Source organism: Cydia fagiglandana, chromosome 25 (genome assembly GCF_963556715.1).
Source record: "Cydia fagiglandana chromosome 25, ilCydFagi1.1, whole genome shotgun sequence".
NCBI lineage: Eukaryota > Metazoa > Arthropoda > Insecta > Lepidoptera > Tortricidae > Cydia > Cydia fagiglandana.
The window spans coordinates 8,028,269-8,042,567 of record NC_085956.1 but is presented as its reverse complement, the minus strand read 5'-3'; the positions used below and the strand labels follow the sequence as shown (position 1 = coordinate 8,042,567).

Genomic DNA, 14,299 nt, shown 5'->3' with positions numbered 1-14,299 from the left:
TGGTAATTAGTCAATTATTTTTTTACATTTGTTGATGTATTTAGGAATATCGCTGCGCCTTTCCAATATAATTCAGCATAAATAAGATTTAGTTTTGACACTTTGACGCGTGGAAGGTGAAAATTCGCGGTCTACGTGGTTTTTCCGATTCGAAGAATAAATAAAAATAAATCTACAACTCCATCCTTACGTAATTTGAACTAATTTAAACTTTACTAGATACTTGGATTAGTGCTACAGTGTCAACAATTAATGTTTTATGTTGTTTTAATTACTTTTCACTACAAAAAAAACTTTTAATATGTTACCAATAAAAAAAGAACATATGCAATATTTACATTCTTGTAATATTACCGTCAGGGAATGTAAGTAAATTAAAGCCAGTAATTTTTAGTAATTGACTTAAATACTTGTTAATTAGCTAATATGCTTAGCATAATTGTTAGCATTTATCAAAATTAGTTAATTATTGTCAGCGGAGAAGAGCTGAGGGAATATTCCAACTTCTTTCTACTGCTTTGCTAAATAAAATTTACTATAAATTTTCCATACCATAATAAATAAACAATTGGAAAATCCTACCAACCGATTTACTATTGTCATATTATTATTTCAGTTAAGCCGGAAATGTCTCAGCCACGTAAAGTAATCCACCTACCAAAGCTCAGGATGGTCCGTGGCCGAGCCAGCGGGATCCGCATCACCAATGTGCAGACAGTCAAGCCTCCGGACCCTGAACTGGTCAAACAGCAGGAGGAGAGCAGGCTTCGGGCTCAGGTACGGCAACCTGTTCCCAAGAAAATAAGCGACCCAAAGGTCAGGATGGTCCGTGGCCGAGCCAGCAACATCAGCATCAGTAATGTGCAGACAGTCAAGCCTCCGGACCCTGAACTGGTTAAACAACAGGAGGAAAGCAGGCTTCGGGCTCAGGTATGATTCCTTTTCCTCACCTTAGTTAGCACTTTCCTGGTGGTATCCAATAAATTTAATAATTAAATCAAATAAATATTAGGGGACATCTTACACAGATTAATCTGGCCCCAAACTAAACAAAGCTTGAACTATGGGTGCTAGGCGACGATATACATATATACAAAGATTACAACCATGACTCAGGAACAAATATTTGTGTATCACACAAAAAAATGCCCTTTCCGGGATTCAAACCCAGGACCATCGGCTTCCCAGGCAGGGTCACTACCCACTATACATCGTTTTTTTTAGCATTAGAAATTAGGTAAACAATCTTGATGTGTCTTTTAATTGAAAAACACATTTTAAAAATAAGTTACGGCATTTATGTAACAATTTTGAATATAATACAATCATTTATATTCTTCTGCTTTCATAAGTAATAGTTATTGATTTTTAAAAAGCGTTTTTCAATTAAAAGACATGCCAAGATCGCTTACCTTCTTTCAAGTTCTTTCTAATGCTAACAAAACGAACTATAGGCCAGATCGGTCGTCAAATTCCGTATATTTAGTTATGATATGATCGAGTAGATAATAAATAATATGTATTGCAGAATATTTATTATAGAAAACGGAAATAACTTAATCACTAAACCTAAATGTTTATTTAAATATAAAGTAAATACTTATGTATAAAAACTCTCCTGAAACTTGCCAGGCTGCCCCCCGACGCAAAGGTGCCCATTACGCTCACTGCGATGCCGCGTTGGATTACTAAATAAATATTTTTACAGTACATATGGTCCTATTTTTAAATAGCACTTTTCGTGCGATGTCAAAAGTTTAAAGGGCCATATGTACTGTAAAACGTTGTACGATTCACGTGCGAACAGATAATTCGCAACTCGTGTCGATTTAAAACGCTCCCTTCGGTCGTGTTTTAATTTATCGCCACTCGTTTCGAATTTCCTCTTTTCCGCACTTGTATCGTAAATAACTATTTCTAAACGTGTTTGTTACAGTTGCAAAAGGAAATTGTATCTCGGTCGCGCACCTGCAGTAACAAGAGCTACGAGTGTTATCTGCCGGTCGTCACAGGCCGCCAGTATTGTGCTAGACATATTTTACAGGTCAGTTTTATCTTGGTTTTATCCCTACTATAACTCTGTGTCTTTAGGGGGTTATCCGCAGATGGTCCAGAACGCAAAATGACTAGTGTATTTTTTTGCCTAAATCGCAATTAGTCTACATCGCAAACGGTCTAGAACGCAAAATGCCCACTTAATATATCACCACATTTTACATAGGTAGGCTAGGTTGTTAGGTATCTTTATTTAAAGATGTAACGAACCGAAGGCCAAACAGCAAAAAATAGGAGCCCCGCAGAAGCGGGGCTCCGTCGACATCGCTATAAAGTTAAGATAAAACGGAAAAAATAAGCATTTTGCGTTCTAGACCGTTTGCGATGTAGACTAATTGCGATTTAGGCAAAACAATAAACTAGTCATTTTGCGTTCTGGACCATCTGCGGATAACCCTTTTTAGGTATTTAACCGTTTCGGATGGCACCGTGGCAAGCGTGTCATCAATGTTTTAACGTGTGTCGTATGACACGACAGGCGTGCCGTCGTATTCTATGACATAAGGCACGCCTGTCGTGACATGAAATAATTGTTATCCGCCACAGCCAAAACTTTTCGGAAATAGAAGACACAACGAATCGTTTAAGGAGCCATTTGAGGGTAGATTTTGTTTACTTTTATTTAACCCTTTGACCGCTAAAAACTTTAATCCACGTCCACGCAAAGTCACGGCCTGAGCGCAATTATAACATTTATTTTTAAGTACTTAAATAAAAGTAAACAAATAATTTGTACATTTTCGGGTAGTTCTTCTTCGTGGTCGTGATCTCATGTCTGAGGGACGTGACTCCTATGGGTTATTCTTCCTACCACTGCTCTCCAGGCCTCTCGATCTTCGGCCATCTGCATCGTTGCCTGGAGCGAAGTCTGGGTAATATTTTGGACCACATCTGACAATCTACTGGGTGTACGCCCTCTACTCCTTTTTCCGTCGACACTCGGGTAGTTATAACGCTTATTAATTAACCAACCAAATACAAAACTGTCTGGATCTGTCACTGAACGACCTGACTTTAACCTACATTATTTGATCATGTAACGTTTTCATCTACTCTCAACTGGCTTAACAGAGTTCAGATAATTGTGAATTACTTGTCTGCTTAGCTAGGTACTTGTGCTATTAACTGTACGGCCATTAGAATAATCATGCGTGTTTCAGGACCCCACGGCACCATACAAGCAGTGCGCGCACAGCGGCTGCCCGCACCCCGCGCCCGCGCCGCCCGCCGCCGGCGCCGAGCCCAGAGACCACCGGGACCAGGGGTAAAGTTTTCAATACACTAGTGCCGGAAACAGCACTTTCTGTCCGTATGTCAAAAGTTTAAAGGGCCATATGTACCTACTGTAAAACGTTGTACGATACACGGGCGAATTAGTAGTTTGTGTTACAAGGGATCAAAATGATATATTTCCGTCAAGGGCGTACATTGAATCCTGAATGAAGCGATGGATTCTAAAGTAGAATCCTGAGCGTAATGAGGGATTCAAGTGTTAACGCCCAAGACGAAATAATTTTGATACCGTGTGACACATACTGCTTTTCACATCAACTATGAAGAAAATAAAAAAATCTTAATGTTGATACAATGTGATGCTTAAACAGATAATTTAAGCTAAAAAAACGAATGTACAAAAAATATAAAAATAGTGTGCTTGAACAGAAAAGTGTCACTTTGATCCCTCCTAGCAGGGAGGAAAAGTGCCACTTTGGTCCCTCCTAGCAGGGAAGAAAAAGCTCTTTTCCGAATAGGTGGTGTGAAAAAGCAAAAAATTCGCAACTCGTGTCGATTTAAAATACGAAGCAGATACACTTCTTAGGGTCCCGTACCCAAAGGGTAAAAACGGGACTCGGTTACTAAAACTCCACTGTCCGCCTTTCTGTCTGTCACCAAGCTGTATCTCATGAACCGTGATAGGTAGATAGAGACAGTTAAAATTTTCACAGATGTATTTCTGTTACCGCTATAACAACAAATACTAAAAAGTACGAAACCCGCGGTGGGCGAGTCCGACTCGCACTTTATATTTTTTACTATATACGATTGTACATGTGTTATGTTGGCAGGCTGTGCTACCAACACGCGCGCGCGGCGGCGGCGGTGCGCGCGCGCAGCTCGGCGCCGCCCCCGCCCGTCTCCACGACTGAAACCTTGCTGCACCAGCTCACACACTATGTCAGGTAATACTTTATACTAGTAGAATCCTATAGGTAAACAAACCAAAAGTATACAGCTAAGATACGCGAGCAGCCGCGATACCTTCATACTCGTACGCGCCCAGCCGCCGCGGCTCGGCGGGTGGTTCAACGACACCTTCTCGTAACTCATGAGGCCCTGGTACTTGCTCCGCCTTAAATTCAATTTTTAGACGGGTTTTTTCTCGATTTTGGCCACCGTAGCCTATGGAGACTATCAAACAAAGGGACCCCTACTATAACATTGCATTTTCAGGAACGAGCGAACGAGAACGACATCGTGCGCATCAGCTGTCTCTGTCGTGAGCGAGCCTGAGGTGGACACTACCGCGCCGGAGGCTGCGGATCCTTTCAGTGAGTTATTTGCTGTTCAAAATTGATTACAAATTATTCTGAGTAAAATGTGCCTAAGAATCGAATTTAAACTGTTGTGAGACATACTAACATTGAATAATTTTACGGTTATGACTCATAGTGTAGTAAACGAAGCAAGTTGTTGTATGGAGACCCATGCATTAATTTCTCAGTCGATGAAATTTTGCTTGGTTATTGTATAGTATGAGCCGAAACTAACATATAAATATCCAAAAAAAAAACCACTCCTAAGTTAGGTATTTATACGTAAAAATACAAATCTGTTTATATATTGAACCGAGTAATTCCTCCGTCCAAAATTATTTTACCAAATAAGTTATTTGTATCAGTATGTGATACTAGAAAAAAATCTAAAACTTTTGTCAAAGATGAGAATATTTTTTTTACGATAATTCCTTTTTTGGCGCTCATTTTCATCGGAAAATTGCTCTGCCATTTTTTCCTTCTTATATGATCTTGAATATAATTTGGCGTAGTGGGTAAGAAAATCCAAAAAAAATGCATACCCAAGTTTATGTATTTTAGAACTATAAAAAACTGAGAGTGGAAAATTTCTCAGCCTGATTTCTTTTTAAATATATACTAAGTAGTCACGTATATACTTAAATCCAAAATATCCAAAAGAACTGTCATCCCTTGTACACCCCGCTCCCTATACACTGCTCCCGATATGTTTAGTTTTGAATACGCTCGTTATTTTTTTGGATGTTTTTATAGTTGAATGGAAAGAAAACTGTGAACTTAATTCAATAAATAAAATGGATAGAGAAATTTTCCACAGCGAGTAAAAAGGCAATTTCTGAAAAAAAGTATAGTTACATGGTAAATTTTTTAGATTTTCAATTTGTATGTATAAATCGGCAATAAAATGGCATTCCAGTGAAAAAAATAGAGAGCAATTTTCCGGTCCAAGCCACGCCAAAAAATTATATTTTGTTAATATTGGTATTTCTGCGGGGATTTTTTTTTTGATATTTCATATATTGTTGCAATACGTTACATGAACATGTCCGGAGAAGAAAGTTTAAACGGAGCAATTTTCCGTAAAAAGATATTAACGATTTTAGACTTTAGGTATTTACTTAAATACTATTATTATTGTTCTTTGGAAATTTATTGATACTTTATCATACTGTAAAGCTTTTTCTGGCTGAGGAATTACTGCGGGGTCCACTACCTTTATTTACTACACTATCACTTGTTTTTACTCACTCGCGCGACATGTTTCGGAGAGCCTAGGTCTCCTTTCTCAAGCACTAAAAGTAACAATGACGCGCGAGTGACTAAAAACAAGTGAATCTAAAATATATAAATTCTTCTTTCAGAGCAAATCGACGCAACAGCAGTAAACGCGTCATACTCCACCGCCATAATGGAGTGTTGTAGCGCGAGCGACAGCGACGCCGACAGCCTCGCCGCCGGCCCTGAGTACGAAGACGCCGTGTCAGACTACGAGGATAGCACTGTAGAGGACGGCCCGCTATGGTAAATGTCTTATAACCAATATATTCTTATTGTAGAACAAACAGTAAACGCGTCATACTCCACCGCCATAATGGAGTGTTGTAGTGCGAGCGACGGCAACGCCGACAGCCTCGCCGCCGGCCCCGAGTACGAAGACGCCGTGTCAGACTACGAGGATAGCACTGTAGAGGACGGCCCGCTATGGTAAATGTCTTATAACCAATATATTCTTATTGTAGAACAAACAGTAAACGCGTCATACTCCACCGCCATAATGGAGTGTTGTAGTGCGAGCGACGGCGACGCCGACAGCCTCGCCGCCGGCCCCGAGTACGAAGACGCCGTGTCAGACTACGAGGATAGCACTGTAGAGGACGGCCCGCTATGGTAAATGTCTTATAACCAATATATTCTTATTGTAGAACAAACAGTAAACGCGTCATACTCCACCGCCATAATGGAGTGTTGTAGCGCGAGCGACAGCGACGCCGACAGCCTCGCCGCCGGCCCGGAGTACGAAGACGCCGTGTCAGACTACGAGGATAGCACTGTAGAGGACGGCCTGCTATGGTAAGTGTCTTATAACCAATATATTCTTATTGTAGAACAAACAGTAATCGCGTCATACTCCACCGCCATAATGGAGTGTTGTAGTGCGAGCGACAGCGACGCCGACAGCCTCGCCGCCGGCCCCGAGTACGAAGACGCCGTGTCAGACTACGAGGATAGCACTGTAGAGGACGGCCCGCTATGGTAAATGTCTTATAACCAATATATTCTTATTGTAGAACAAACAGTAAACGCGTCATACTCCACCGCCATAATGGAGTGTTGTAGTGCGAGCGACGGCGACGCCGACAGCCTCGCCGCCGGCCCCGAGTACGAAGACGCCGTGTCAGACTACGAGGATAGCACTGTAGAGGACGGCCCGCTATGGTAAATGTCTTATAACCAATATATTCTTATTGTAGAACAAACAGTAAACGCGTCATACTCCACCGCCATAATGGAGTGTTGTAGCGCGAGCGACAGCGACGCCGACAGCCTCGCCGCCGGCCCGGAGTACGAAGACGCCGTGTCAGACTACGAGGATAGCACTGTAGAGGACGGCCTGCTATGGTAAGTGTCTTATAACCAATATATTCTTATTGTAGAACAAACAGTAATCGCGTCATACTCCACCGCCATAATGGAGTGTTGTAGTGCGAGCGACAGCGACGCCGACAGCCTCGCCGCCGGCCCCGAGTACGAAGACGCCGTGTCAGACTACGAGGATAGCACTGTAGAGGACGGCCCGCTATGGTAAGTGTCTTATAACCAATATATTCTTATTGTAGAACAAACAGTAAACGCGTCATACTCCACCGCCATAATGGAGCGTTGTAGCGCGAGCCTAGCTAACTAGAGCTTAAGAAACATTCCCAACCAATCCTATGCCAATATTGCTATATGTTATATGGTCTTAACAGCCGGGGTTCAATACTAAAACGCCTTGTCTATCCTATATCTCGCATATTTGAGTGATAGAGAAGCAAATAGACGAACGAGCAAACGAAGTGTTTCGTGATAATAGCTCTGAGGAGGACGATCTAACTAACCTCTATGTCACTTAAGCCCACTTGCACCATTCCACTGACCCGGGGTTAGCCTCTTTAACCTTTAACCCAGTGTCAAATTGTACTGGGAACCATGGTAACTTCAGGTTTAACGGGTTAACCCCGGGTTAGTGCAATGGTGCAAGTGGCGCTTAACTCTACAACTTTACATTCTTAAGTTATGTTCTAACTTCAGTTGTTTATTTGTTATAGGCGAGCGGGCGTGTACACAGCTGAAGAGGCAGTATCCGAAGCTAAAAACGCCTTAGTATCGCTACAGAGCGCCTACATCCGCCAGATGTCGCATTTGCGGTGCCTACTGCAAACTGCCAGGCTTAAATATCTACGGGAGCTCAAGGCAGAGAAAGAATTATACTGTAAGTGTCGATTTTATCACAAACTGGCTAAAAACGCGCTAGTGTCGCTACGGAAAGCCTATAGTTAGAGTGAAACAGAGCAGAAACTGTCTAAAAACACCCTAGTATCGCTAAAGAGCGCCTACATCCGCCAGATGTCGCATTTGCGGTGCCTACTGCAAACTGCCAGGCTTAAATATCTACGGGAGCTCAAAGCTGAGAAAGAATTATACTGTAAGTGTCGAATTTATCACAAACTGGCTAAAAACGCGCTAGTGTCGCTACAGAGCGCCTACATCCGCCAGATGTCGCATTTGCGGTGCCTACTGCAAACTGCCAGGCTTAAATATCTACGGGAGCTCAAGGCAGAGAAAGAATTATACTGTAAGTGTCGAATTTATCACAAACTGGCTAAAAACGCGCTAGTGTCGCTACAGAGCGCCTACATCCGCCAGATGTCGCATTTGCGGTGCCTACTGCAAACTGCCAGGCTTAAATATCTACGGGAGCTCAAAGCTGAGAAAGAATTATACTGTAAGTGTCGAATTTATCACAAACTGGCTAAAAACGCGCTAGTGTCGCTACGGAAAGCCTATAGTTAGAGTGAAACAGAGCAGAAACTGTCTAAAAAACCCTAGTTTCGCTACAGAGCGCCTACATCCGCCAGATGTCGCACCTGTGGTGTTTGTTACAAACTGCCAGGCTTAAATATCTACGGGAGCTTAAGGCAGAGAAAGAATTATACTGTAAGTGTCGAATTTATCACAAACTGGCTAAAAACGCGCTAGTGTCGCTACGGAAAGCCTATAGTTAGAGTGAAACAGAGCAGAAACTGTCTAAAAACACCCTAGTTTCGCTACAGAGCGCCTACATCCGCCAGATGTCGCATTTACGGTGTTTGTTACAAACTGCCAGGCTGAAATATCTACAGGAGCTCAAAGCTGAGAAAGAATTATACTGTAAGTGTAGATTTTTCTCAAATCGGTCTCAAGTTTGTTTTTTATTGACCCTCATACTTAAAATCAATCAAGCAATTTTATTCGTGGTAAACTTAAAGCTAAGATTACATACAAAAGTATAACTAAAAACTACAGATATTAATAAAATTGGTAAGCGTTAAAGTTTACCGCGAAAATGGACTCGCCTCAGCATAGTACTGACCCGAAAGTCAGCGCTGATCTTCCGGCGAGACCATTTTGTGGGCCACGAACGCAACCGTGCAAAATCTAATTTACCTGTCAATATCTTAAATAATTTATTTATTTTTTATTTAGAAATTTAATTCAGGCAACAAGGCCCATATTACAAATACCTTACAGACTAACATACATAATGTATTTTATAAACTTAAAACTAAACACTATTTAGTCGACAAAACGGCGTGGCTCCGTTGCATCGGCTGCTCTTGTGTCGGATAAATAATACCCACATTGTGTGCGATGGAAACTGAAGATATTGTCAGGTAAATCACATTTTTCTCCAATATGCTCGGTAATGTTCACCTTACTGTAGCAAAAATAGTACGGGAAGTTCTTCGTTAATGTCAAACTCTAACTAAAAAACATCAAACTATCGCTGTCCTGTTCTAGCGGACGGGAAGTAAAAAAACACTACAGTAATAACTTATTACTGTAGTGTTTTTTACTTTTTAATAATAAAAAACGCAAACAGCCAATTATTATTGCCGCGAGCCGCTTCTACACGACCCGATCAGCTATCATTTCACGTGTATGATCGTGCGAATTCTGCTTAATAAAATCAAAGATTATTTTTATATTTTTTTTAAATCTCATCCGTGTTCATAAAGCTTACATAGTTTGTCAAAGGACTTTCTCATTTCAAACATAGACAAAGAGAATCATACTATCTTTGTCTTACACTAGTACTAGCACCCAAAAGAAAAGGATGGGTGTAGTTTTCCTGGTTCTTACTGACTGAAAAGTTGGTTTGACAAACTATATTGCGCAATTATATTGAATGGACGAATATTGAATGGTACTGAATGGCAGAATAAGTTTGTGCCTTTAACTTTTAAAAATTAATTAAAGAGGGAAATTGTTTTTGACATTTTGGATGTGAAGGTTTGATTTGAGTGATGCTTGATGCTTAAATAATAATTATTTTAGCTTATTTCCTCGCATGTTTGGAGAAAAGCACTATATATGCCTCGGCAGGAATAGCAATTCGTGGATTCGTCTTCTTTGTCGGACTCCGCTTCGCGTCGTCCGACAAAATCGAAACTCATCCACGAATTGCCCTTTCCCGGCCTCTGCAATAATGTACTATTAACACATACACCCAGCCCAACAAGACGTCCGCGCCAGGCCACAACAATTTACCACCACGTACCACGATCCCGACTATCGGCAGGCGTGGCTCACTCCGCGATTTCGTCGCTTTGCTACAGGTAGCTAAAAGTACATCCGTTCGAACCCAATTTTGGGGTTTGCCATAAGCCGCGCGTGGCGCTGTCGCCACCTAGCGGCCATATCTGTGCTGATCGTGACAGACGCGTTTTGTTAGAGAGTGAGTCTTCTGTACCTAGTACTAATATTTATTCTGTGCTATCGGGTCGTGCTGCCTGGGAACGAAATCATAAACTACCCGATAGTCGGATCTTCGGCACTGAATGTGTTAATTTTTGTCTCTTCACCCCAGGCACCCCTATTCACCCCGGTTGACATGTTTTTCCAGGCAGCATTAACGCGCAGGCCCGCAGCGGGCCGCTGACCGTCCGCGAGCGTCGGCAACTGCGCAAGCTGAAATGCTACGCGGGGTACCACAGGAAACATGGCCACGACGCCGTGCTCGCTAGGAAACTGCAGAGGAAGCGGGCCAAGGTTGGTAGCAACTGGATTACACTTCAATTAGTATATTAATGTAAGGTGCAGGGGGGGAATTTCGGCTGCGGGGTAATTTCAACTAATCGAAATATCTTCAATCAATCAAACTTTTATTGATAAAATGTAAGTATTTTACATGTCAACACATTATATCTGTTACAGCACACATTATTCCATACATTAAAACATTTACAGAACATCATTATTACTATTTTTTCCCTGTTTAACATTATTAACTAGAGTCACACACAACACAATAGTTATTTAAGATATAAGTGCGAATTACTTATTCGCACGTATATCGTAGAACGTTTTACAGTACATATGGCCCTTTAAACTTTTGGCATACGCACGAAAAGTGCTGTTTCACGCACTGGTGCGGGAAAGTAGGACCATATGTACTGTAAAACATATTTTTCGCTATCTGGACATGTATGGTACTCTAGTTAATAATGTAAAACATGGAAATAATTACGATTAGTTGAAATTAACCCGCAGTCGAAATTGCCCTCCTGGACCTTAACCTAACTTATACAGAATGATAATCTGTCTGAATGATACAATGCGACATATGAATCTGGTAAAGATTTGGTTGACAAGTAAATTTTCTGGGATAATAATCATTTGGTTGAGATACTGGAGATGTCAATATAGCGCCTCCTGTAGTGAACAAATGGCTGTTTATTAATCTCATTCTCGAGAGCAAAGTGCGAACTCTACGATAGGAAGACAAAGGTTGACTATGGGCACTAGCGTGTCCCGGCGTCTAAGTAGTCAACTCTATAACTGCGCAGCGAGGCCATTTTCCATAGCGCTAACTAGACGCCGACGCTCAAAAGACGCTAGTGTAGGTGGGTAGTTAAGAGCTAGAAGGCAGTATATGAATCACAATTTAATAAAATGAGCTATATTCCAGGTAAACTTGGTAGCCAACCGTCCCGTGCCGTCGCACGCTCGCTGCACGTTCGCCGAGGGCAGCGCGCGCTGCGCCAACAACGTGGTGCCGGCCGCCAAGCACTGCCTCAAGCACATCATGAACGACCGCCATCAGGTATGGCTACATTATACACATTTAGGGCACTAAATCAATTACCTAATTAAATATATTTCATTTATTAAATTCTACATCCGTACTTAATATATATTAATATTAATATATATTATATGCGAAAGTGTGTCCGTCTGTTACCTCTTCATGCTTAAACCGCTGAATCGATTTAGTTGAAATTGGGCATAGAGTTTTGAGTCACGGGGCCTTCCCCGTTAGTGCAATGTGCTTACATAGGATAGTTTTTATGTCAGAAATCATCTCTAATGAGAGTGAAGAAGAGGGGTGGAATTGAGACGGTTAATGAATTGCCTGATCACTGATTGAAACTTATGCTCAAATTGAATGATTGCTATTATACTTTATTCAGGCGCTATGCTTACACTAGCAAAAACATTTGAACGATTTCGTATCTGGAGGAGCTCAAATATGGTATGTTATGAAAAGAGTCCGTGTGGTGTCAGGTGCTGTTCACGGCGTGCGGCGACGTGCGCGGGCTGAGCGCGTGCGCGGAGCCGGTGGCGCGGCTCCCCCTCCCGTCGGCCGCGTGCCGCCACCACACCATGCCGCCCACCTACACTGTGTTCACGCTCAAGGTATGTAACTGTGTGATGTGAGCACAGATCCGTGTGGTGTCAATATTATACCCTTATAGACCGCGAGCCAGGAACAGATTTCCATGACCAATCGCCTCCCGAGTGATAACTCATATAGTGGTTAACGGCTATGTGCCTATGTATGATGAACCCTCATGGACGTCAGCTGCCGTTCCGTTGGCGGGTTGAGGAATGGAAAGGTTAGATTAAATAGGGAGTATTACTGCAATGTTCTGCCGCCAGAGTACAGCGCTAGTTAACATAATAAACCATTGAGTACCTTATACATACTAGGCCTTAAACAGTTTATTGACAAGTTTTCACTACCTTTGTGACAATGTCCTATTTGTTATTTCAGAAAGACGAGTCCGACAGCGACGACTCGCGCTCGTCGGGCGCGTGACCCTCGGGCTCCGGGCTCGCGCCGCCCGGCGGGCCCCCGGGCTCCGATACCGACTGAAACTATGAATCTATACGCAGCGACGACCTTTACCACTGCGAGACCCTTGTCTTTCGTGCTGCCAGGCGTGGCTCACTCCGAGTGATATCGTCGCGTCGCTACAAGTACATGCGGCCCACACCAATTTTGGTGTCTAGCAGTAGTAGTTGCCGCGCACCGCTACGGAACGGACGCCTGCTCGCGCTTGCGCCACCTAGCGGTCATATCTGTCATATATGTGGTTTTGTTAGAGAGTGAACCTTCTGTACTTAGTAATAGGTATTATTTATTCTGTGGCTAAGTACAAAACGAGATCCAAGTTTGGTTCTCCATCATCTTTGAAAAGTTGTTTTCTCAATAAGGTCTTGTCATAAGATAAAATTTGCATTTGTACACCATGAGAAACAGTATTATTATGAATACCAAAACTGCAGAATTTTTTGTCAATTAGAATGTAATTAATTATTGTAAATGTAAAATTAATCTAAGATAAGAAATAATATAAGTGCCATTCTCAACCAGAAGGGTATTTATTGTCCGTTGTCAATAAGGCGCTATTTTCATATAGCTTTAATTTGAAATCAACCTTATCGACCACCGACAATGTGTTATCGTTTGGTTGAAAACGTCATAAGACGAGTATCGATGAATGTGGCGAATGTTTGTAAATAATCTGAATAAAGTTTATAAATGAAATCATTTGGTTTTATTTATATTGTCTTCGTTGTTGACCTACGCTGGTTACACGATATCAAAACGATTTTGTTCGCATTTTATTCATTTCTCCTGATGGTTTGTAAACGCCGAGAAAGAATCATGATCAGAAACAGATTTCATAGACATTTTGCATTATTATACAAAATTCATAAGTAAAAAAGTATAGTTGGTCAAACTAATTTGTCAGTCAGTTGGAACCAGGAAAACTATACTCATTCTTTTCTTTTGGGTGCTAGTACTAGATAAGTACTAGTGTAAGACAAAGATGAGTGACTATGATTGAAATGAGACAGTGCTTTGACAAACTATATATCTATTTTTGGTTGCTCACGGCGTATTAAGCTGAGCATAAACTAAACGCACCGTTTTGACATATGTCGATGACGTTTCGCAGGTTCTGATACCAACATTTTTTTATTCAGCATTTCACACCTATAATTTTTATTGTCAGTAATTCATTCTAAATTTCACAGTAAATAATCTGAAGTTATAAATTATGTCCATATAAAATTTATCTGTGTAAGATTTCGTTAAAAGACGTTGCATATTCATTACCAGATCAACACGTGTCACAAAAAAACGTAGTATTTGAATGCGTCCTTCAGATTCGTCAGAA

At 41.5% G+C, this 14,299-nt stretch overlaps 1 protein-coding gene across 1 annotated transcript; it reads left to right on the top strand.

The window, feature by feature from the left end:
- Nucleotides 1-92: 92 nt before the first annotated feature.
- On the top strand, nt 93-13,662 carry LOC134677150 (KAT8 regulatory NSL complex subunit 2). The gene is made up of 12 exons (XM_063535609.1): nt 93-365; nt 617-777; nt 1,937-2,044; nt 3,216-3,319; nt 4,122-4,235; nt 4,507-4,604; nt 5,951-6,110; nt 7,898-8,061; nt 10,735-10,880; nt 11,800-11,934; nt 12,396-12,527; nt 12,886-13,662. Exons 1-12 carry the CDS (start codon nt 302-304, stop codon nt 12,928-12,930), a joined length of 1,431 nt encoding a protein of 476 aa, XP_063391679.1. The 5' UTR covers nt 93-301; the 3' UTR covers nt 12,931-13,662.
- Nucleotides 13,663-14,299: the final 637 nt, after the last annotated feature.